Genomic DNA, 25635 nt, shown 5'->3' with positions numbered 1-25635 from the left:
TGCTGGTAAGAGAAAGTGGTAGCAAAATATTCAGCATGCCTGGCTTTTAATCACCGGAAACTTGTCCATTAAAATCTAAACAGTACATCAGAATAACTAAAAAATTAACCAAATAAAATATTTTTTAAAGTAAAAATGTGCATAAATTTTCAATACACGTTTTCATAACCCAAGCTAAACCGAAAAACAAAAACAGAAGCAACTTCTCTTAATCTGTGTCATCCCCTCGGTGTCGTTGATACCGCCCATTCCAAAGTGCCTCTAATCCATGTTTACACATACTGTATATTTTCCTCTAAGACACTGGCCATCACTAAGCTATAGGCCCCGTCTGTGCACGGTGGCTATTATGCACACATCAGGCGAGGGCTTTTTGTGCCATTGTGTTCAGTGACAGACTGAATGAGAGGGACCGTTTCTCAGTACCAGGATGTGTGGGAGACACCTGCTGGGCCGGGCTGCACCGGCCTGCTCTGGTCCACCATTAAAACGTGTAGCGCTAGGGGCTCTTTTGTTAGCCAGGAGCTCTTGGTGGTGACATGTTTGAAGTGTCACAAGTGTCAGTCTTTATTAGATCCAGAGTGATATTAGGGGATGGAAGAGTACGGTTAGCCAAGGATAGGGAAAGATGGATTGAGCCAGACAGACGGATAGAGCTTCCCTCTTTACCCATTTTCCCTTTATGGCTAAATTCACAAAATTAACAACCAACTAGAATTACAATGTCAACACCAAGCAATACTTTGGTTAGAGGTACGTATTACTTTTACAAAGTTTTAAATACAGTGCCAGTAAATATGAAAACGTATAAAGTATATATTGTATGCTGCTCCTGCTGCTCCTAGTACAATTCATCAGATAATCTTCTAGGTTAATGAAGCATCTCCTTACTATTGTTTTCATTAGCATACTTTCTCACTGATTCGCAACACTTTCGCTGTGTGCGAGTGTGCTCCCGTGTCTGCGAGCACTTCCAAAATAACTGGAGAATACAGGAGAGATAATTTATGGGGCTGCTGCAGTACAAATACGGAGGTTGCTGCTGGAAGCATACATCGATTGACATCTGCTCAAATGTTCATTGACAAAAGGAGAAACACTGAGAGAAAGAGTACGAGGGAGAGAGAAGGGTCCTGAGAGGGGGAGAAAAAAAATCCATAATTGCTCTCATCGCCATATGATTTTCTGCAGGCAATTTTCAGGGAGCACACACTGACCTTTGCCTACTTAATTCCTGTGCAGTAAAGAAACAGAGAGATGATCACTGGGGCACATAATTACACACTCATCGATACACGGATCTATGGGATAGACTATGAATGCAACACGGGGATGAAAGGACAATACACATTACCCTTGCAACCCGCACAAACGAGCGTGTACTCTGACCTACATGCACACGGAAGAAAACACATGCCCACACACATATTATCATTGCACTGGCGTATATTTCTATCTGGATGCAAAGTCAATGTGAAATGCATGGTGGGTAACGATGATGTGAAGGTTTGAGGCTGCGAGCTGGATGGAGGACCCCATATGGCTCTCTCCCTCCGTGTCATTACCTTGTTACGCCTCTGACTTCCATTCAGAGAGAGAGAGAGAGAGAAAGACAGAAGGCAAGAGAGAGCGAGGATCACCCAAGACCATGCTACAACTGAAATTGTCTGGGGTCAACAGTGCCATAATTACTTTAAAATGTCAGACTGCAATAAAATACAACAGTTCATCTGGCAGAAAGCAAATTAGCTTTGACCATGCCGTAATTACCCTTTCCTGCAGAACCATTAGAAGAGATCAAATCTTCACATTCTCTGTTTGAGGAAAGGCCATCAGAGTACACTCCACCTGACAAGGATGCACATTTGCCATTTTGCAGGGGTAATTAATTGTCCTTATAATAGAAATTTTATATTGGACTTTGAAATGGAAAAAAGTGTAATAACCTGCCAGTTTTATCTTAACCATTTGATGACAACCCTTGCCTCTTGCACTCTCATCATTCCTTCTTCCTTTTCTTTTACTTTAGCAGCTGACTGATAAGCATGTTTAAATACTCTGAGGATTTCCTGCTCCAGTAACTCCATCTAAAGAGGAAACACATAATATATTGACATTGATCTGCATTTAAAAATAAGGCGGGATGTCAGAATCAAGATGAACAGTTTTCAGCTTTAAAAACATCGTGAAAGGATGTATAACAGACACCAAGGCTTTAAACACCTGTTCCTGTATATCAAACACACAAAATCTGTCAATTTACCAGAAAGTTGCAATGCAGGTGTTTTCACGTTTCTTCAAGGAGTGCAAGTTCAAATCTTCTGTCGTTTAAAGGTTTTCCTGTCACACTGCATTTCCTTCTAGTTTTGCACCATGTGTATAGGATACAAAGACAGTGAAGGAATTTGAATATAGAAAATCATCGCTTAATTAGAAAAACACTATTTTTTCAAATTATTTAATGTAAAAAGAGTCAACTTATACACCTTGACAGCTTAAATACTTTTTTGGTAATAAAATGGCAAAAAATGAATACACATAATGGCTGTTATGTATTGTTATGTCATGTAATCACTGTTATGTATGATGGCATCCCCAGAGCCAGTTTTGAACCAGTAAAAACCCGAGCGTACATTTTATTAACATGTTGCATTGTTATTTGTAACAAACGCTGTTTGACATAGTGGGCTTCTTGTTTTCTCGCATGCCATATTAACCTTCACAGCATCCACAGCCCATAATCTTCTCTACGTAGTGTGTAGCGATACTAAATTTATTAATAATATTGTAGATAGCTCAAGTGCTGGTGGATTTTCATCAACCTTCGTGTACTTCATGTTGTGTTAACTGAACATGATTTAAGTGTAGGCTATATGTATTTTAACTTGAAATTTCAGTCAGCTAGTTTGTGCTCTAATGCCACTGTCTTGAACTTCAGTTGGTGATGGCAGTCTTTGTTCTGCTGTGAAATCTCACTGACTTCAGTCTAGCAGTGCATGGACCAAATCTTCTAGCTCATAGCAGAATTCCCAGAGAGCAATACAAGGACTGTTGTCACAAGGCACAGAGAGTAGAGTAGGAGTGCTGTACTCTGCAAAAGTCTTGAGTCACCTCAAATTTCTTTATATTGTGCTGGGAAAGTAAATAGTAATACAGTACATAGTTTGTACAGTTCTAATGAGCTTGAAAGTCATTACGTAGCATGGCCAGCTTAAAATCTCTTGGGCAAGCTTTCTTAACATTTTTTTAAGTATTCTTCAAGAATACTTCTCCAGGCATCTTGAAGGATGTTCAAAGCTCTTCTTTGGATGGTGGCAGCCTTTTGTTCTTCTTTATCCTTTCATAAGGACTGGACCCAATGCAATTTGCATACCGCCATAACCGCTCAACGGACGACGCCATCTCCACTGCACTCCATCTTGCCCTGACACACTTGGACAAGAAGGACTCACACGTCCGAATGCTGTACATAGATTTCAGCTCAGCATTTAACACGATCATCCCCCAACAACTGATCGGAAAGCTGAGCCTGTTAGGCCTGAACACCTCCCTCTGCAACTGGATCCTGGACTTTCTGACCGGAAGGCCTCAGTCAGTACGGATCGGGAACTGCACCTCCAGCACCACCACACTGAGCACTGGGGCCCCACAAGGCTGTGTGCTCAGTCCTCTGCTGTTCACACTGCTGACTCATGACTGTGTAGCTACACACAGTTCAAATCACATCATTAAATTCGCTGATGACACGACCGTGGTGGGTCTCATTAGCAAGAACGACGAGTCAGCGTACAGAGAGGAAGTGCAGAGACTAACGGACTGGTGTAAGGACAACAACCTGTCTCTGAATGTTGACAAGACAAAAGAGATGGTTGTTGACTTTAGGAGGACACGAGGCGACCACTCACCGCTGAGCATCAACGGCTCCTCTGTGGAGATCGTTGACAGCACCAAATTCCTGGGCGTACACCTGGAGAAGGACCTCGGCTGGTCCCTCAACACCAGCTCCCTGCACAAGAAAGCCCAACAGCGTCTCTTCTTTCTGAGAAGACTGAGAAAGGCCCGGCTTCCACCACCGATCCTGACCACCTTCTATAGAGGAACTATTGAGAGCATCCTGAGCGGCTGCATCACTGTCTGGTTTGGGAGCTGTGCCATATCAGACCGCAAGACCCTACAGCGGATAGTGGGAACAGCAGAGAAGATCATCGGGGTCTCTCTACCCTCTATTGAGGACATCTACACCACACGCTGCATTCGCAAAGCCACCAGCATTGTGGCTGATCGGACACACCCCTCTCACACACTCTTTACACTCCTGCCATCTGGAAAAAGGTACCGAAGCATTCGGGCACGCACATCCAGACTGTGCAACAGCTTTTTTCCACAAGCCATCCGTCTCCTCAGCAAAAAGGGACTGACTGATAAACACGCACACACACACATACACTAACATTATCACTCAGCTTAACTCAAATACCTCAAAACATTGAGACTGGACTGACTAACCAACACAAGCGCAAACACACTGACCTACACCACCAAACCATCGCACACACCAACCTGTAAATGCTCTTTTGCACAATATTATTACTAGATATATTATATTTTTTTTTTTTTTTTGCACTAACTTGTCTTGTAGCACCTTGGTTCCTGGAGGAACATTGTTTCGCCTCACTGTGTATTTTTAAACTGTATATGGTTGAAGTGACAATAAAGTTGAACTTGAACTTGAACTTGATAAGACCCGTTGCCACTGATTTCAGTGCAGTTCTTCTGTAATTTGGCATAACTCAGTCTTTTCTCCCTGCTTCGCTTTCTTTTCGCTTCCCTTTCCAACCATCCTCCAGAGAGAGACCATTTGTGATGAAGCAAATCGTAGATGCATCAACTAAACAGCCAGATAGGAACACGACTTTCAGATACTCCTCATCTCCTACAGTTTTTTAGGCCTGACAATTGTCCAATTTCCTTAATTTCTTAAGGACACACTGCTCACCGTGCTAAGATAAGTCAGGTTTTCTGCTAACAGGTCTTTGGGAATGACCTCGTAAGAGCAAAAATACTATTTTATTCCTGCCAAATTGCATTAACTTGGGCATTTTTCATAGATTCAGCTAAAGAAATGTGAACAAATGTGTTTTGTGACAAGTTCCTAATAATACAGTTTATTATTAGTTGGTAAGTGTAGAAACAATACTGGTTCCTCCCTTGAGTTGTGTGCCTTTTGACTGACTTATAAGTCAGAGCTAAGTTAGTGGCTTAAGAAACATAACTAAAAACAAAATTGAAAAAATGAAAATGGTCCAGTTACAAGGACTGGATTGAAAACGGATAAAAAGCAGCCCACATCTAAAGAAAAAACTTCAAAAAAATGTGGAGAAATATTGCTCAAGACCACTTTTTAAAAAATCCCAGAAAATCTGGCTCCTTGAGAGCAAATGAAAAGAGGGATGGCTAAAGAAAATCCCATCAGCAACCTGGCAAGTGAACCGCTTTTAGGAAATCATGAGATAGGACAGAATAGTACTAACGGGTACTCAGCGACGAAAAAAATCATCATAACCAGTAGGTTTGGACAGCTATTTTCCTATTACTAACTACGCAAAAGCTGGAGATGAAAAAAGTGTCAAAGCAGCAAAGATACAAATGACCACTTCTGGTCAGAACTTTGAAAATAAAATCAGAGCGAAAGCGATGCATGGGCTTTTATTTTGACTGATAAAGTGTGCATCCTGGCAACCATGATCCACAACTAATCATGTGATCTGAGGAATTCAATTTATCAAGGGGAGAACTGTAATTCATATTCCACATCAGGATTCTACCCATCAAAAAAGTCATAATATGATCTTCTGGCAAGATCACCCACCCCTACGCTACCACTGTTGCACTATGCTGCTGTTGAACCTGAATCTAAGCTCAAGAGCATTGTAACCTTATCTAATTAGCTGTGGGCCCAGTCTGTCAGCCAGTGTTGCTGGGTTGGCAGCCACCACCATGATTAGTCATATTGAATTATACTTTCAGGGCATGTACGACACCTTCCACATCAACACAATACATAGACTCACATGCTATGTGTGCGCTACACATAGCCAAAGACATACTGTAGCCACAAAGACACAAACAAACTCACACACTGATGAAAACAAGTACACATATATGAATGCACATGCATGCACGCACACACACAGACAAAAAAAAAAGAAAGAAAAAAGCGCACACACTTAGTTTCTGTTTTGGAACAGGGTGATGCGGATGTGCGTAAACAGGATTAGGAGAGACGGTTCCACTGTCACACAGACCTCCAGATTGTAATTCTCATGCCTCTCTGACAGCTTGGCACAGCACTAAGTCACCTAACGTTTGCTTTGACATGAAATCCAGACCTGGGCACAGATGAGGTTATCAGTGGGGGGAGATGAGTGGGTGGAAACGCGTCTAGTCCTATTGGGAGGACTGTTTATTGCCTGGGCTTGGTTGACTGAGGGGACTGAGGGGGCAGGAGGAGAATGGCATAGGGCACAGAAAATATCCACCGTAACTGCCGTAAGCATACCTACTCCGAGGGCTCAGGTCCTCATACAAGTGTGAAACCTACCTAAAAGTAGCTGAAAGATTACAATCCTCTTCATTAAATTTATCTCCTGCGACATAAACTTTTAATATGCTCACCAGCAGTGTGTATGGGACTTCCAGGGCAGCTTAAATGACTGCAACCTGTAATTACTGTTCCAGCACTTGATTAGAATAATCTGATTGCAATTATTCAGTGACTTTAAAATACAAGCCTCGAGCTACAGAACAATAATTCAAGGGCAGTGATTGGGAACGTGTTTCTTTTTTGGCTGTAAAATGACGTTTTAATCGACAGAGTGAAAGAGGTTCCCTGCTAAGGAGCCAGCTCCCTCAATTAAAGGCCATTTATGCAGTGAGGGGGAAGACGTTGTGCTGCGATGTGGAGTTAATCACCAGGCAGACACTTAGAGTTCTCACGGATCAGGAAACTAACCCCTCTAACGGGTAAACAGGCAGAAACGCAGCACAGCGGCAAAGCCATAAAAACACACACACATAAATGCACACGTGCATACCAATATTCAGGCTACCAGTTACTGTACTATGTTGTTTGATTCCTTAATTAATTAAAATAACATAAACATGCCTAATGCTTACAGGTCCAGTTTGTCATGATTACTTGATTAAAAGACACAATCTCAAAATAAAAACTGACATAAGAAAGACGTGTTAATTATCTTCTATATTCTCCAGCAACAAACCTAGACTATTAATAGCATTTAACAGACAACTCTAATGTATCACGTCACTCTAAGAAATCTGTGGTGGATTAATTAAAAAAGTAATACAACTTGAGGGAGAAGTATTGCCCAGCTGGCACTGATTCCATGGTCAAAGTGAAGGACAAACATCGTGACTGTAATCTTTTTCTAGGCCTCTAATTTGCATGACTTTATTTCCTTGTTCTGATTTACCTAAGGAGAGGCGACTTCTGTCCCTGCCTTACAAGCTGACCCACACTGGGTGATTAACAGAGCTGATTAGCCCTTCAACACAAGACACACACACGCACACACACACACAGAAATTAAGTTGTACTTTAACAGAGCGTGCGGGGACAGTGGGGTTAAAAAATTATGTTAAAAAATATGAGAGGCCAGTGTGACTACAAGGTAGTATGAGACTTACAATACATCTAAAAGATTCATATTTATGACTCTTTTTTTTGACACTTTGTTTTAATATATAGAAAGCAGGTGCTTACACATCTGGAAAGAAAATGGTGGCACAAAATTGATTGTCTATTCTATTTTTTAAAAGCTTAATTGTTGCCATCCTGTTTCATAATTGACTGTACATGTTAACAAAATGTGCAACCAAGAACGCATTAATCAGTATTACTCTGCATTAACCTTAGTAAGTGGCACAATAAGAGACATGCCCTCTCTAATCAGCCTCATTGTGTTATATCACCTCCACTCTAACTATATCACCCAGAGTTCAAAGACCTCACCATACATGTTAATGCTGAAACCATCTTTAATCAGTGGCATTGGTCTTTGTTAGATCGTGGAGGTCTACGTCGTAATGAAAACGGCAGCTAGCTCTGATAGCAGTCTAATTGGGAGATAATGAGCCAATAACATCAATAGCTAATGACACACCGAGTCTAAGTCACCCCCCCCTCAGGCCACACAGAGGCTCATTCAGCACTGATGGAGTGCATGGCAGGGTAGTCTGACAGAGCTAGACCAAGCTCTGTACAAACAGACTGTCTTGATGGCTTCATTAGGCTTCTGCAAGACGGCGAATGAGACTTTAAGATGGTTCGCTGAAGGGAACAGATATGTGATATGTAGTGCACTGTCTTATAATTACACTCCAGGTGAAAAATAGGCCTGCTACATTTTGTTTTATTGCAAAAAGAGAAAATGTGGACTTCTTTTTCAAATAAAGTGGCACTGATGATTTTTTGCCATTTGCAGATATGAAAATTACGTGTAGTTTGTTTGTGAGTGAACGAGTGGTGGTGGTGGGGTTGACAGTTTAAGCGCCGTAAGAGTGTGTGGGCGTGGGCACCAGTAAGTGGGTTGAAGGGGGCTGAACTTTTGTCAGTTCTCAACAATGAACTAGGTAACAGTAAACAAGCTTGATGATGCATAATCACATTAAGAGAGACACCAAGCATGGAGGAGCGACCCTGCTAATCCACGCTGTGCTAGCTCTGTAACCTGCACGTAATCCCAGAGTGAGGGATCGAGGTTCAGAAGAAGAGAGAGCAAAAAAAGGGGAGAGGGGGACCAAAAGAGGCTTTGGAATTGAATTACTGTACTTACCAGCTTTAGGCCAATTAGCCAGGTGCTTCACATTTCTGCTGCGTTATAGTAGTTGTTTCCCCCCCCAGTTTAATGGTATAGCATTGTGTTATGGCAATATCTAATCTTAGGGTCAATTTTGTAGGCAGTTATCTATACCCTAGAGGCAAATGACAGCAGTGAGAGAAACCACTTGTCCAGGTGAAGTACAGAGATGAGGACCTAGTCACAGGACAAATACAGTCCAAGGAAAACACATACATTTAAAAGCCAAGTAAATTAAGTAAGACACAAGGAACACAAGTGATGAATACTAAGCAATTTAAATGGCTTTGTACATACACGAACTGACAAAATGACAATGAAAAGACAGAAAAGAGTTGAATGATAACAAAGGAAGTAAAACCAACTAAAAGGAAAGACTACAACAAAGACGCCAGACTGCAGAGCAGAGTGGACCATCAGGTCTGGTGCGGTGACTGTAATACACCCTGACAGACAGAGAAAGTTTCATGATTCCTGGCTTTTGGCTTTGTTTGACTCTATTATTATTATCATTATTACAGAAGGTTGGTCATTTCTCATTTTTTTACATCCCTAGTTTCTCTGTTTTTGTGTGGAGTCAGGTTTTTGTTTATTTTCTGCTTTGATTTCAATTATGTTGTTGTACCAGAGTCCTCTTCTATCTGGTTGTTAGGCCTACAGTCTTTACCCAGTCCAGTTATTGCCTTGATTAGTTTCAGCAGCATCTTGTTATCCTCCTGTGTCCGCTTCCCCCCGATTTGCCCCCAGTGTGCATAAATAGCCTCAGTTTCCTCAGTGGTGTTCCTGTTTGTCCTCCTTGTATGCACCTTGTCTTTTGAGAGATTCTTTTGGGTCCTTCTCCTTGCAATTATGACAGAAACACATCAGAAAACACAAAAACACAACGCCTTGGTGATACTTGGAAACACACAGTGGTTTACATGTTACACAAACGTAAAAAAAACCACTCTGTTTTGTGACACTATACAAAAATCCTCTTCATTCAATTAATTGCTACACATGGCTCCACATTAATTATGTAAGAGAGCATTACCTGCTGACCTTTTTCACCTACTCTTCAGTCGCCAACAGTGGATGAGTCACACTTATCCTGTCTGTAGTCTAGGTAACACAGTACTTTAATAGGATACAGATAGGTACAGGTTGGGTTTTTTGTTAAATGTGAATAAATATGTAGTAACTCAAGAAATTTTATGAATTAATTAATTAAATTTAACATTGCTGTGGTTCCTTCAAGTGTATGCGTGATCAAATAAAAAGTTGTCATATTTGCTATGTTTGGGATTTCCAACATTTTCTTGTACTGGTGATAGAAATCACTACATTGAACATTATCTGGATGGAATTCTATTTCTTTTTGAGAAATGTTTGTTACTTCAGGTTAATCTAGATAGAATTTTAGGATTGGTGTTAGGTCTGCTATGACCTTGATCTTGTGTCATGGTAGAAAACAAACAAAAAAACAAAAAAAAAACAGGGGGAATGCATTCTGTTGACCAAAGAAGGGCTTTTTCAATTACAAACAAGTTAGCACAAAACAAAATCACCAACAGATGTGGTGATCTGTGTATATACTAATGAGGATGTGAACAGCTGTATCTAAAAATGTGCCCAGGGGTGCTGATGCTTTAGAATACTGTGTAAGCAGCGAGAAAGTGTCTGGATGAATGAAATTAGTAAGATTTTTTCAAGTGATGTTGAACTGCATGAATCAAAACAAAGTGCTGGTGAGAAAAATAATTAGCATCCTCCATAAGAAGACATTAATTATAGATATGGAACATATAGAACAGATAAACAAGCCAGAGAGACCTCATCTGGCTATCCTGTATAATGCTTGCCTTGGTCAAAGATGAAAGTAAGGTAATGTGCATATTTCATATCTGAATCATTTTTGCAAATTTTTCCCCAAAAAATAAATGAAAAGTAAATAAAAATAAAAACGAAAGTGGACTTTAAAAGCATACAGTGGAAAATTATTATCATTATTTCCAGAGTATAATAATTTTTGATGAATATGAATTAGCTACCAGGAATCACACTTTAGCTTTTTGCCCCTTGAAAGTCTACTAGGACTAACCCCTGAGGCTTGTTTCTGAACTGTTTTTTAATTGATATATACTGAGGCATCAAAGCTTGTCATTAAGGATGCAGGAGAGGTCATCAAATGTTTTGCTTTTTGTGTGTGTGTGTGTGTGTGGGGGGGGGGGGGGGGTGTTAAAGCTACTCTTGAAGAGCTAGAATTTTGGTGATTCAATGTAAAGCATGCTTCACCACAGTCAACGTATGTGTTTACTTATCTTATGATATCATCTCTTATGTTAAAGATGTGGAAATAGAAGAGATTATCTTCAAAAATGTCATTGAGAATAGTTTGATAATTACAAAATCAGAGGTTAATAATCGTGGTGAATAATCTAGAGTTTATTTAAATATTTTTATTTCATTTTAAGTTTCCTTTTAGTTTCTGCTGAATTTAGTCCGTGATCTTTCAATGAAAATCAAAACCCCAAAGCTAGGTAGAGCCATAGACCATGTGACATGGTCTATAGATCATTTAAAACAGCAGAGTGATGAATAAATGATCGAAGCCGGTTTAACAACAAAAACAAATGTAGGTTTCCTTTGAAAAGCTTACTTTGCAGAACACATTCAGAAGGTGTTAAATGAGGAAAAATGTCTTTGTCTCACGCAGTAACATGTTGAACTTGTATGCATATTATAAGCTGCGCTCTCTTCACTTTACTTTCAAAAGTTTGCTGAGCAAACTTTTTCTGCCAACTCCTATACAGCTGAGGGAAATTCATCATTATCAGCTAGTGGATCAAAAATGGGGAGGGGGGTGAAAATGACAGATACAGCAAAAGTAAAGAAAGGGAAGGTGGGTGGAGACGAAGTGGGGACTGAGGATACAGGGAGATTGGAGGCAGACAATGAGCAATGGAGGAGAGTGTTACTGTGTGTGTATGTGTGGGTGTAGTAAGTGTGTGTGTCAGAGAGGGAGAGAAACGGGAAGAGGTCCTTGAAGTAGACCCTGAGAGTCGGGAACCAGCTGGACTCTGAGTACTTCCTGCTGATTCTGCCTGCCCTTCCGATCCCGTAATTCCTTACCTTATTTCTACAAACTTTCTTTGTCCTGACACTTTCTCTCTTTTTTCACCGTGTCTCTGTTACACAGTGTGTATCTATGTATCAGCTATCTTTCGTCTTCTATCTTTGCACCCCATGTACTAACTTAATGTCGCTTTGTGAAGAGGGCAAAATGGCACATCTAAGATCACTGTACTAAAAGAGCTATCAGAAACTGTTGCATGTTTTTGAACTCTCCATCTCATGGTGATACTGTGATTGTGGTTTCAGTGCAGTTTGAAAAAAAAATACATATGCATAGATAAAAATAAGGTTATATTTTTATACCCATTCTTGAAACTGCAGTCTCATTTCTTGAGAGAGGCAGCAGCCCAACAGCACTCTAGCCCTGAAACATCGTTGTATGGTGCAGGAAAAAAGAGAAGAAAAGAAAAACTAAACTAAACAATGTTAAAGAAATATCACTTCAGTGACTATCAAAGTAGCTCAGATGCTCTCAAGTAACTATGAAACATTACTGGCTAATGCACATGTTTATGTGGCGTGTATAGGAAAGAGGATGCACAAGATTTAAGGACACACCAGGCTTTAACATGTGTCTTTGGCAATCTGATCACTCAGATTTGAAGATTTGTGCTGTGTGTATGCAAATGTGTCCTAGAACAATCTGAACAATTATTTAAAATGAAATAAAAAACACAAAATAACTGAAATATACAAACCAGAGCTTGTATATAGCTGTTTTTTGTTTTGGCACTGATCACTTTCATTAGTTATCCAAACAACTCAAAGATCAAAATTTCTGTCGTTGACGTTTTTGTGTGAATGGTAAATTAAGAAAAAAAAATTCAACTGTATAATATCTGTACATCTTGTCACACTGTTGTCATGAACACTGCTCTGTTCGTCTGACAGAGAGCAAAACATACAATGGCAGGCTAAAACAAAACAATGGACAGATGACACAGCTGTGTCATGCGTCATATTTAATTACTTTAAAACGGCAGCTCTGAAACAAGGATGTCTTATTTCGTTAAATGCCCGTGTCCTCGACTTGTCTCACCTCATCTGTCTTCTTTGTCTCACTAGCATCTCAGGTGTGAGGGTGGAAGGTCTGAAGTGTTCTTTGTTCTTTTAATTTCTGGAAGAATAGGTACAGTAAGTGCATCGCTGCATCTGTATAGTCAAGAGATGTGATTGCTTATTTGCAAATAAATGAATAAAAAGAGTGTGGAAGGGAAACTGGATCACAAGAAAAAATTTACCCTGAAAATTAAACTGCAATATTTAAGTCAAAAAAAGTTTAGTCCTTGTGTTTATGATGTCTTTCTATTCAGTTGCAAAATTACTGCTCAGGCTGCTGTTTATGATAGCAAAACTGCTTTTAAGAACTTGGACCCTATCCTACTGTACAGCCTCATGTAACAAGGTGTAACCATCCACACGCACACAGCACATACACAAAATGAAACCTTGCAAACACACGCTAACACAGCTCAGTTTGACCTCTTTGTGGCAGCAGCTAATGTGTTACAACTATTCTCTGGCCCATGGCCCCAATTTGCTATGCTTGACCACACTGGCTTCCAGCTAGTGTATTATTCCCATAATTTAGCAAAACGCCACAAAAGCTAAGACATCATACCCACTTAGCCGTTGTTAAGGCTTATTGTTTTCAAAAAAATGTGTTTCACAACGAGACATTACTTGGCTGTGGGCTTCAGGGGACTCCCTCGCAAAAAACAAAATCATCATCTAGAGCTAAATGATTTTGATAGAAGCAGCAGATGTGATCAGTGGAATTGCAATGAATAATGACAGATAAATGGCGTGTTTACAGACTGGTCTCGTCCACCCACAATAAGAGGGGTGTAATCAAATCACAACAGTTTTTTGAGAAATGCTCCTTAAAGGCCATTTCTGTCTCAATCCAAAAACAATCACACCCTGATGTAGCTGCTAAGATGCATGCAAGCCCTGAATGTTACTGGCTTTGAACGGTCCAACTAACATTTTCAGAGTCACTTTGTGCACAAATGTATAGTGAATTTTGTCGCAAAATGATTTTTCAATGTTTTTTTGTTTTTTTTACCTTAAACCATGCTCGGTTTCTAGAACATGTCAGAGAGAGCACAAAGAACATTTTTCAACACTGAAAAATTCCAGTGTACATATTTCACACGGTTTCTTTTTTAAAAAAAAAATCTCCTTGAAATAATGTGAAAGCTAAAAGTCTGGAAAACATTATTACAATATTACAGATGCTGTTTGGATTCAATTAGTAAATAATAATATTCTCTTTATTTAAGATAGATATTGGATGTATTCCTGTTTGACTTTTTATAATAACAGAAAAAATAGTATAACAAAAAAGAAAACTGAGGTGAAGTGTCAGTGGAATAATAAAAAACACACGACTTGAAGAAGAAAGACAGAAAGAACAGAAGGAGCAAAAGAGAGGAAGGCAGGGTCTTGAATTAATGCCAATCACTTCAAGGGACTATAACCTGACCACTGAATTCTTTGAAACCTCAGACACACAGATAGAAGGAAGCAGTTCTGGTGAAGCAGCGAAAGAGTCTGGGAGGTAAGAAGGAATTAAACTGATGAAGCAGTGAATGTGAAGTTATGAGGGGAAAAACCGGTGGGGTGGAGTTATAGCGTCCACACCCAAATGACCTGTTTCCAAATAATTATGAAAGAAGAAGAAGAAGAAAAAAATAGAGCAAGTCCCCAAGAACAAGACCAATTTTCACACTCTAGTGCACAAAGAGAAGTACCGACTCTAAGATGAGAGGGTTGGCTGTATTATACTGGCCCACTTAAATCTTAATGTGTTATTTGACTTGGCAAAGAACTTGGTATGTCCCATTGAGTAGCGGGGAATCTTACCAGGGTTTGCCAAGTCCGCTGCAGCCGTACTGAAAAGCTTTTGCCTTGGCTAGCCTGCAACCTTACAGGGTGGTTCCACCCTGTGGAAGAGTGGAAAAGGGTGTCGGGTTGGGATGATGAAATATAAACACTAATGGTTACAGTACAGCCTTTAATTTTAAAACTATCATCGCGAGCACTTACAAAATGAGTACAAACAAACTTGGGGTTTCTTTTTTAGGAGAGAGGAAAGAGTGAAACTACACACGTACCAGAAGTCCAAGTGACAGGGGTTCACATTGGCCTGCTATAATAAAGGAAAAGGTATAATGTGACTTGAAGTAACGTAAATGCTTTTTTGGTTTTCCTTATAAATGATGGAAAATGAAAGCTGCAAGAACAATTTTGCGGTATACAGTGTACGCTGCTGTGAAACGAAAATAATGCAAATTTATTAGGCGAGTGGGAAAATCCAATAAAAACTCTCAGTGATTGGCTTAAGACAGAAAACTTATTATTCCACTTTTCTAAGACAATAAATCAGGAGTTATTATAGGGACTTGTCAAATGTAATGACTTATTTTGAACTCAAAAGCTATATATTCAACACGAAGCGTTGAAGTTGGACAGAGCTATTGCCGTATTTGGCTTATAGACGCACAAACAATAAACTGCTTCGGCTAAATAAAACACAGCTTTACATTTGTGAGGCATGCTCCAATTGAAAATCCAATAGACGACGTTTCACTTTGCAAAGTGCGGCTTACAAAACTCCTCTGTTCCCCGCTAACCCACATTTCATCGCAGCTTTCCATGAAATAAAAAAGCGGGATCATGTGTTGTTTCGTTTACGGCGTAGTTCAGCGTGAGGTCAGAAGGACCTAAAACACTCACTGTACGGCCCACAATTAGACTTGACATTCTGTGTTAATAGCTCGATTTGACTAGAGTGTTTTCCGAGGATTCATGCCACTATGTTTGAGAGGTCCAGACGCATGGGAGGACAACCCTAAAAAAAGAGCCATCCGTGGCTGCCAACATGATAAACCTGTAGGGAGGAGCCCAACATACCCAGCCCCCACAAAATTCATCCTCAAAAGCAAGTATTGCTCTTGCAAACTTACAGGAATTTGAAAGATAGGCCACACCGCACTATCTTCCCAGTGACCTACATTGGAGAAAATAACAGAGAGGTGAACTGTAGAGACAGAGAGAGATGTTGCGAGGAGGACAGGAAGAGAGGATGAGAAATTATGCCAAGATCTGAAGACGCATTTTTTTTGAGAAATGGTGTCTGGCAGCATGCACAGGGTCAAGACCCGCAGCACTAGAGCTCAAGCAGCCATCTTGGCAGTCAGTCCTTTTTGGGGTTGGTGGGGGCGAGTTTGTGCGGGGGGGGGGGGGGGGTTTCAAGGTACATAAGTCTGCTGGGACTCACCATTTCCTCTTTCTCACTGCTGTAATAAAGAAGCTTCTATTTTTCTTTCATACAGTTTATCTTTGATCGGTAATTTATTACTCAGTTGACAAGAAATGTAAACATCCACATAATTTGGAGCAGAAATCATTACTTCCTGTAGTTATATTTACTATGAGGACAACGATACTCAGAAGGGGATTAGTAATCAAGGCATCTGATGGTGTAAGCTGTTCCCCCACGGGGACAGTGACTTTCTCTCTCTTCCTTCCTGTTCTTGTGAATATCTCAACCTTGGATTCAGTCATTTCCAATAAACAAGAGAATTCAAATAATCATTGTGACATATTTCACTCGCTCCCTTTGTCTCCTTTTCTCACTCTCACATGATCGCACACAGCGCACTCCTCCCTCTACAGGGCCTCCTACATGGGAAAAGTAGACGGGGCATGAAAGGTACACAGTGTTGATCCAGACGATAAGCTGACCAACTGGGTTCATTTATCAAGGAAAATCAGTGCTCAAATGTGATCCTGGTGTGGGATGCAAAGCCTTATGACAACTCCATCCCATCCACAGCTCTGGGCTTGTTGTCGTAGTTGCCTTGCAGAAACCCCTGAAGTGTTATTACAGATCTTCTCTGCCATAAAACAGAACATTAGTTAAAACAAATATTTAAATCTAGGTAAGAAGGACACAAGGGAGACAGTCTGAATGATGTATGCCAGATTAAACTATGCCTAGAAAGACGGAGAAATGACCTTAACCGTCTTTATGCTGCAAAACCCGGTTATATGTGATATATTAAGAAAACCGCAGGCAGATTAGAGAGACACAGATACAGTAAGTAAAACTCATCTGGTATGACTTTCTGTGCAAACTGAAACCCAATACATACATATCAGATCTGAATACTGTGCAGCGATAATAGCTGAATATTCATTTTAGAGCGAGCGGAAGACAAACATTCCTGTCCTTAATGACATCTCTTGGGAGGAAGTTCATTACACAAGGTTGTTACGCAACAAAACTCTGTCACTTTGAGAGGTCAAAGGAGGTTCACATTGCTAACATTAGCGCAAAACCCAGTGGCAACTAGGTTAGTGACACTCCCTGCATAAAAGAGGATCTTTAAAAGAACTGGGATACAAGTAACATCAGTTCTCCAGGTAGACATGATAAGACTTCACTTCTGTGACCTACTTTGTGTGAGACTGCAAAAAGAACATCATATAAAAGGTATGGATATTGTCTAGCTCATAAAACCAGACATTAGCAGTGGAAACCTTTTGAGTATAACCAGTTCACTAGGGGTGTCACACAATATTCTAAATCCGAGTGTGTATCCAAATATTCTTAAAATAAGCAGACATTTGATTTGGATCTTATGCATGCTTAAATGGTTTACTTCTGTGTTAGCTTTCCTGAACAATTAATTAAATGTCATTTTTGGCCAATCCTGACAACATAACCATCAACCACGTGTTGCTTTTTTGTACCCTGAGTACTACACCTCAGGCATTTTTGAACAATCCCACAGTGGTGTTTGAAGCACCAGCAGGGCCTCGGAGCAAGATACTTGTCTAAGATGATGTTGATCTACAAAATACCTGGGCAGAAAACATTGCTCTTTGGAAAAGAGGTTAAATAGCCTTTTCAGACTTCTACTCCCTTTGAAACTGTGCCCTTGTTTTTCCTTTGGAAGCAACATTAAAAATAAGTCTGTTGTCATTATTTAGGGTACCCGAATGTAGGCAAGGTAGCAGTCAGTTTACCTGCGATGTGTTTATCAGACGTCTTTTTAAGTTGTTCACATATTCTAACAATGTGAATTAAAGCAATAAAATTTAAAGAATTCAACCAAAGAACCATAACTTTTCAAATGTCTAATTTTCATGATTTTGTTTTATATCACTATTGAGTGTTAATAAATAATTATCAGGATGGTGTAAACAGAGATGGGCAGTAACGCGTTAACGCGTTACTGTAATCTGATTACTTTTTTCAAGTAACGAGTAAAGTAAGGGATTACAATTGCAAAAACGGTAATTAGATTACCGTTACTTTCCCGTAGGAACGCTGCGTTACTGCGTTACTAAAACCGTGATTTTTTTGCGAGAATGTCTCACGACAGTGACGTAAGCGAGTGCGCCGTTAGTGACAACAGCTGTGTGCAGATCAACAATGGATCACATATCGAGTGTGGGAGAGAGTATGAGCGTGCAGCGTTTAAAGCGTGGAAGTACTGGCCTTACTTTGAGTTTGATTCCATAAAAAGTGACAAAAACATTAGTGTCCGTTGTGCGTGGGAAGAAAACTTCTTTTTACAGCGAAAAAACCCCTAAACTTCCAAGCAAGCACCGAGTGCGCTATGACGTAATGGGAAATTCACAGAGAAACTCGCGGATTCTTCCATTGACCGCGGCACACCTGCACCAGGGTAAACCTCCGCCTACCGCAGTCCTGCTTTACAGGTGTAAATAGAGCAACAGGACCGCTGAGTCTTTGACTTTATTTATTTTCTGCTGTGTTTTACTTGCATCTATTTGAAAGAGTGAGTGTAAACACAAAAAATATTTTATTTTATGTGCTGGAATGTGCAGAAAATAGGTTTAAATGTTAAACTAATTTATTCAAGTCAGAGAATGTTGCATATAGTTTAATTTTTGCTTGATGCATAAAGTTAAAAGATTAAAACTGATAAAACAAGTTAAAAAAAAAGCGACTTTTCCATTTGATTACATTTTGTATGATGGATTATGCAGAAAAAGTAGAATTGGGCTGAAAGATCTATCGCTTTATCACCTATTCAGGTTGTAAATCATGTTTTTAAAAAGTAACTAAGTAACTAAGTAATTAATTACTTTTGAAAATAAGTAATCAGTAAAGTAACGGGATTACTTTTTGGGGGAAGTAATCAGTAATTAGTTACTGATTACTTTTTTCAAGTAACTTGACCAACACTGGGTGTAAAATGTAAAGGGCAGTATATGGCAACATTGTTACTTTACAGAACATCCAATGTGTCCTCTTTTTCTTCTTCTTCGTTATTATTACTATCATCATCTTGCTCTGTTCATCGGTCCATCCCTTGAACCTAGAGCTACCATGAGGATGTGATGGTTCACATCCTGTCACTATATGGAGTGTCAAGGAGAACAATCTTCAAGCTTTTCTTTTATTAATTTCTTAACCATAAACCTTTTTATGGGAAATTTTATTGGCACAGTGCTCCATCTTTTTCTTGACTGAAAGAAAAAAAGAGCAACTATCATCACTAATACTGTTGTAGTTCATGTCCCACATTTTCTCAATTATATTTCTTTGTCTTTATATTTAGTAAGTTTTTCCGATAACTTTCAGAGAGACATTTCTTTCAGTTGGGACAGCAGTGAACACATAAGTCCCCCGTTGTCCTTCTCTACTAAATCACACTAGCCTCATCGCGTTCACTTATCGCTGATGCGTTCATAACATTACTATGTGTCTTGGATGTTGCAAATATTTGCATACTGCCCAACAGAGGTATGCTGCAGCTTTGTTGTGCCTTGTATGTATTCTGTTTTGATTAATTCTGATCGCCCACAGAGTAGATGGTGTAGTGTCTCTTCTTAGTGTTGAGCAGCAATAGTAATAATAATAATAATAACAATAACAATAAGAAGGTAAAGAAGAAGAGTTTGGTGAGTCTGTATGGAATAATATACAGCAACAATGAGCAGGGAATTCTGATAGTCGTTGAATCATCCCACATAGAAACAGCCAGGTGTACATGTCCTCATGGAAGGTGAGGTTGACTGTAAGTGCACGTGCGCGCGCACGTGTGTGTGTGTGTGTGTGTGTGTGTGTGTGTGTGTGTGTGTGTGTGTGTGTGTGTGAAAACATTGTAGATGCAGTTGCTCACTGTTCTGTGCACAGGTGGATGATTGATGTCCGTGCAGGCCTACATTTTTGAGTGGATTGGAGTCACAGCACATGAGCAAACACAAGATGGGAGACAGTGGAACTCTTCACTACAAAGACTAGCAAGAGTCTCTGTACCACAAACACACACTGCAGAAACTCAAACTCACACACCACACCCATAGATCCACTTCCCCACCTCCACTGCTTGAAGATCTACCTGCCAGCTGCTGCCAGTCGCAGGGAAAGATGGGCTTTGTTGGTTTTGTGAAGCCCACCGACAAGACCCCCCTGGAGACTGCAGGTCTCCAGCAGCACAAGCCTCAGCCTTATCCACTCCGCCGCACAGGCAATCTGTTTTCTATATTACCAGCCTGTATCACTGTACTATGCACTATAGAACAGCAATTGAGCAGGAAATTAAGTTAGGGGATCGGTATTTGGCGGAGGAGAACGAGCTGGTGTGGTCTTCTCTCTCCACATACAAGGATCATTAAATATCACATGAGTTTTTTGATAAATTTCCTCTTCTCCTCTATCTGCTGTTCCCATCAACTTACTCCCCTCTTCCCCCTCTCTCTTTTTCTCTGTCTCTTTTCTTTCTTCTTCAATTTCCCTATCATCATCTACCAGTTTCTCTCTCATCTAGCTGTATTTGTAGAGTGTATGAACCAAAACATCCTAATGGATGTTTAAACAGCTTGAGATGTGTCAGCCTGGGAACTACCTCCCTGTGACAGGGAGCTCTGGCAGGGAATTGAAACCATTACAAGGGGAAAATAGGGGACATATTTCTTTCTTGTCCTTTTTGTTTATTTCTCTTCCTCTCTCAGGATCCTTTTCTGTCATCCTCCTCGCTTCTCTGTCTATTTTCTCACATTATTTCTCTGTACAAACAAACGGAGGACCGACTCGAAGCATTTGTGGATTCCAAATTGGAGCAGTCTTTTTTTTACTTTGATTACTTTCCTCCCCTTGTTTCCATATGTACTCTCCCACCTGAGTCTTAAATGAGTGACCGTGTGATTCTGTGTAAGCATAAGTAGTGAGTGAGGGAAAGAAGGACAAAGTGAGCGCAAGCTAGGTCAGTGCGCTACTGTTCATAATAGTAATACTTACACTGGAGCACTGCCAGCACACATACAAAAACCATCTCAGCGCTCTGACGTGAAGCAGTGGTTTTATTTTTATTTTTTAGCACAAAAAGGACTTTTTTGTTTCTTTTATTAACTTCTTAATCATAAACCTCATTATCAAACTAATAATTAACTTATATTTCAGATTACTTTTAGGTTAATTTTGGGTATTCAAATGCCCCAGATCTCTAATATTAATGAAATGTATATTCATAGAAGACATTGATTCCATTATCTCCTCTTCACACTTTAGGGAAAATCCTTATTTGGTAAGATAGAGTGGACCTGAATGGACTACATTTATACGATTTCCTAAAGCTTTCGAGCAAATATTTAACTATCACACAAATTTGCCTAAAAATATTTTCTTCTGAACTGCTTAATATCTAATGAGGCCTTACAAAATAAAGACGTTTTTATAGTCGTGACTCATGGAAGCACTTATCCCCTGTCGCTGATTGACATGTTGAGTTTCTTCTTCAGAGCAATGTTTTTGCCTGAAACTGAAAGCAGACACTGCTTTTATTACATCCATCCAGACAGACAGACAGCAGACACAGAAGCTCACTCACAAGGACAATGAGCTCTCCTGCAACAATTTAAGGTCAATCAGTAGCGCTGACAGCTAAATTAACAAGTGCTACAGGCACCATTACATTAGACCCCTGATTGTGTAACAATAAATATATCAATACTCTGTGTCACAGATAAACTAATATCTACAAATAAGCAAATCAAATGGAAAAAAAAAATATTACTCTGGAGATAGGTTTACAACCACCACTGACACAGAACATACAGGTTACTCAAGACCTGTGTATCGGTCAGGTTAGTAGGAGGCAGTCGGAGAGATAAGGTGCCAAACAGGTCTAAATCCCTCCTGAAGCTGACTTGATGGACAGACAGGCCACCATTAACAATGCGGTAGCTTGTGAGAGCAGCAGCTGATGGAAAGATACCCTGGCATTTGCTGTGTTAAGAAGTGGCCCTTAAAGATTTCACACTTCCAATTTCTTTGAATTATCTGCCATCTCCAGCCTGTCACTCAGCCTGACAATCTCAGATTTTTGCTCACTGAGGCAACGGCCTGGTTATTGACAAAGCAATCCACAGTGATACAGCAAAACCTGATAAAACATTAGTCAAACGACACAACGTACAAATCTAGACGCACCTCACACTCGGAAAGATGCTCACACTCTTTGTTTTCCCTTTTTCAGCTGAGCACAGCTTTAGTACAATAAGAAGTAAGGATTGTCCAGAATTATATTTAAGAGTGTGACCAATAAAGAGTGGCACAGATACAAAGAAATCCAGATATTGAAATATATCATCTAATATCCCTGATATACGTATATATGGTGAATATGATTAATAGGAAAGGAAAATGATCAGGTTGTAGGTATATCTGCAGTGAAGACAATAGTGCATGGCTCTTCAACACAGTCACAGATGAAGTGACACAAGCATTAACTCACTTTGGTCTGTATCATCCTGTGCATTTTTTTTTTGTGATATTGATACACCAGTGATGCCAACATATCAGGTTTATCTTTGCCTTTTGTGTAAAAGCATGAATCTGCGATTTGCTGTCACATGAAACTTGGTTGAACATCCATTATACATCACAATTAGAAGCATTATAGCTGACACAGCAGAAAGGATTCGCTATAGTCCACTTATGAAGCAGTGATGACAGCCAATGCTGTTACAAGACAGAACAGACCGCTTATCAGATCTTTGCTGGTTTTGATTCGCTCGCTGATTCAGACAGGCCATGATAGAAATATCACAACATCCCCATTACCCTCAGCATTCAGTACATAGTGCACAGCCTGTGCTTTCTATGAATTATTAAAAGCAGACAGATTATGCTGCAAGGCTGCACGGCTGCTAGTCTAGAGGCAGGTTACAGATGCTGCTGAGTAAAACAGTAACATCAGAAGTGTGTTTGTTCTTTTTTTAAAGAAGGGGCTTTGTTCTCTTCTTTGTCAGATTAGGGGGGCTTCGATAGGTTTCAGCGTATGGGTTTAAAAAGAAAAGGAGGGGGAAATAGTTGGTGGGGTTTGGACAAGTTGTATGCTTGTGGACATTTGTGAGTGTGTATGGCACAAGATGAAGAGGGGGTGAAGGGCATAGTGTCAGGGCTTGTCTGACATGTGGCCTGGTGGGCTGGCTGGATGGTTGGTTTGCTGTCTAGATGGCTGGTTGGGTACAGCCCAGCTCAAGCCTGGCAACTCTCTCTCTCTCTCGCTCTCTCTCTCCCTGGAGTGACGGGCTGAGACATTAAGACAGGCATTTTAATTAACTGTGCCACTCTTCCACCTGCTGCCCTCAATATGCTCCGGCCCTGGCAAGCTGTTTCTCATACCACTGACTCCCTTGCACTCCTTTTGTTCCATCTTCCCCATCTCTCTACTTTTTGACTTACTCCTCTTCTTTCTCTCACTTTCTTTCCAATTTTCAAATCTGACCCCTCATTACTTCGACTTTTCTCTCTCCCAAAGCCTTCTTTCCTATTCGTTGTGTATCCCTCTGCTGTTTGACCCTAATAAATGAAAACTCATACCAATAGATAAGGCGATTCCATCAGGCTCAAATGACAGAGTTAGCCAATTTCTTTTTCTTTCTTTCTTTTTTTAACTTGGAGAGAATTAATTCCTACATGTGTCCTGTTCTACTGGCCCTCTAACTACCCCCTCCCAACCACTGAACACAGATACACGAACACACACTCGCGCGCACACACACATTGTACACACTCATGCTCTTCAAATCTATCTGGTAATTCAGTTCTGCCCGACACTCATCAGGCTATTCATTAAGGCCTGATTGGAGATGGATATTTCTTTTTCCTCCTGACAGAATGGAACTAGGGATCAAGCTGGGGACATTACAGGATTTGGAAGAGGGACTGCAACACACAGCCATGTGAGTGTGTGTCTTTTTTACTTGGTCAATCAGTGTGAATGTGAGCTCATAAATGTTTGTATTAATATGTGTAAATGTATGCCTGGCGGTTTAAGAATCTCATTTGGTGCCGTGACTCCTATAGTTTAATCATTTAGATCATAAATTGAGAATTAATTCAAACAGAACGGAGCAACAAATGATCCACTTTTAGCACTCTACTTAAATTGTATTACACTTTTAATGGGGTTAATAATAGACGGCATTACCAACACAGGAAAACGGCACTACAAAGTGTTGTATTAAAAGGATTAATGTTCTCCCTTCAGAATTGAAGCCAGGTCTTGGAGATACAGCTAAAACTAACAAATGGCCCAACTCAGGCTCCATGATGGGGCCTCAGTTGCAGTCATACTACAGTAAGAAGACAGCAACTGGGGCCAATATATCAGCCTGGCAGACACGGCGCATTCATCTGCCGTGTGGGGAGAAGTGACTTTGAAGTTCTCCGCGGTGAGGTGAAAGAGCAGCTGTGGCCTCAACCTCTGTGTTTATGTAGCCGCTCAAGCCCTGGGAGAGCTCTTAATGAACGATGTGGATAAATGGACACCACGGCTAAAAGCACACACTCAAATGTCTGTGTGCGGGCTAAGACACTAAGGCACTGATTTATTAGCCAAACATCGGTATTGGCCAGTATTCTCCATGATGATCGCTATCAGCTTATCTGAAAATGAGTTCATGCTCACCAGAGGCTGTTTGTCTGTTGTTTCCCACTACGTTAGCAGTATTACACATGGGATCGAGTATCAAAAAGTTGTACACATTTGAACTTATGAAGTTGTGATGAAAGGCTGAAAGGCAGTTGCGTATTTATAATGAAGAGTTCTAGGTCTCAGTGGCACAAAATGGGAAATAAATAATGAAAATGTGCAACAAAAGACTCGTATAAGCATTGCTTGAGGTCAGATCGTTATTTAAATTTGTATCAGAACTGCATGTAGAATTTCAGCATATCCCTTATAATGTCATAGAGGTCATCCACACTGTTAACTTATATGTCCACATGTGCTTTGAACTGAAATATGCATCAACAGCTGGCAGGTGATGGTATGTTTGTAATAGCCTTCAAACATAAGCAGAGACAAACCTGTTAGAAGAAGGCTGTGCCAACATCCACCAGCAATGTCTTTCACTGGCGAATCTGGTAGCGTCACTTCCTCTGGGGACAGGATGTTTCCCTTTGTGCTTCCACATGACCGTCCACATCCCCACTGAAACAATTTCCCATCACCTGCATGATCAGTTAATAAATTGAGTTTAAGTAGTAAACAATTACACTTCCAATTTAAGCCAATAAATATTTGTGGTAAATTATTAATGAAATGAATACAGTTTCAGCGATGATTTGTAAGTTCCCCCCCAAAAG

The 25635-nt window shown here is 40.2% G+C and overlaps 1 protein-coding gene across 6 annotated transcripts in view; it reads right to left on the bottom strand.

The window, feature by feature from the left end:
* The window catches only part of LOC309718598 (uncharacterized protein), a 311824-nt gene that overhangs the window by 167223 nt on the left and 118966 nt on the right, over positions 1–25635 (bottom strand). For all 6 annotated transcript variants that reach the window (XM_082554024.1, XM_082554021.1, XM_082554020.1 and 3 more), the window contains one exon: positions 25357–25500. In XM_082554024.1, the coding sequence (XP_082410150.1) occupies positions 25357–25500 (144 nt within the window). The remainder of the gene's footprint in view (positions 1–25356; positions 25501–25635) is intronic.

This window comes from Aulonocara stuartgranti, assembly GCF_965226115.1.
Source record: "Aulonocara stuartgranti genome assembly, chromosome: 12".
NCBI lineage: Eukaryota > Metazoa > Chordata > Actinopteri > Cichliformes > Cichlidae > Aulonocara > Aulonocara stuartgranti.
The sequence above is the reverse complement of the archived record's forward strand: the minus strand, read 5'-3'. Positions and strand labels throughout refer to the sequence as shown.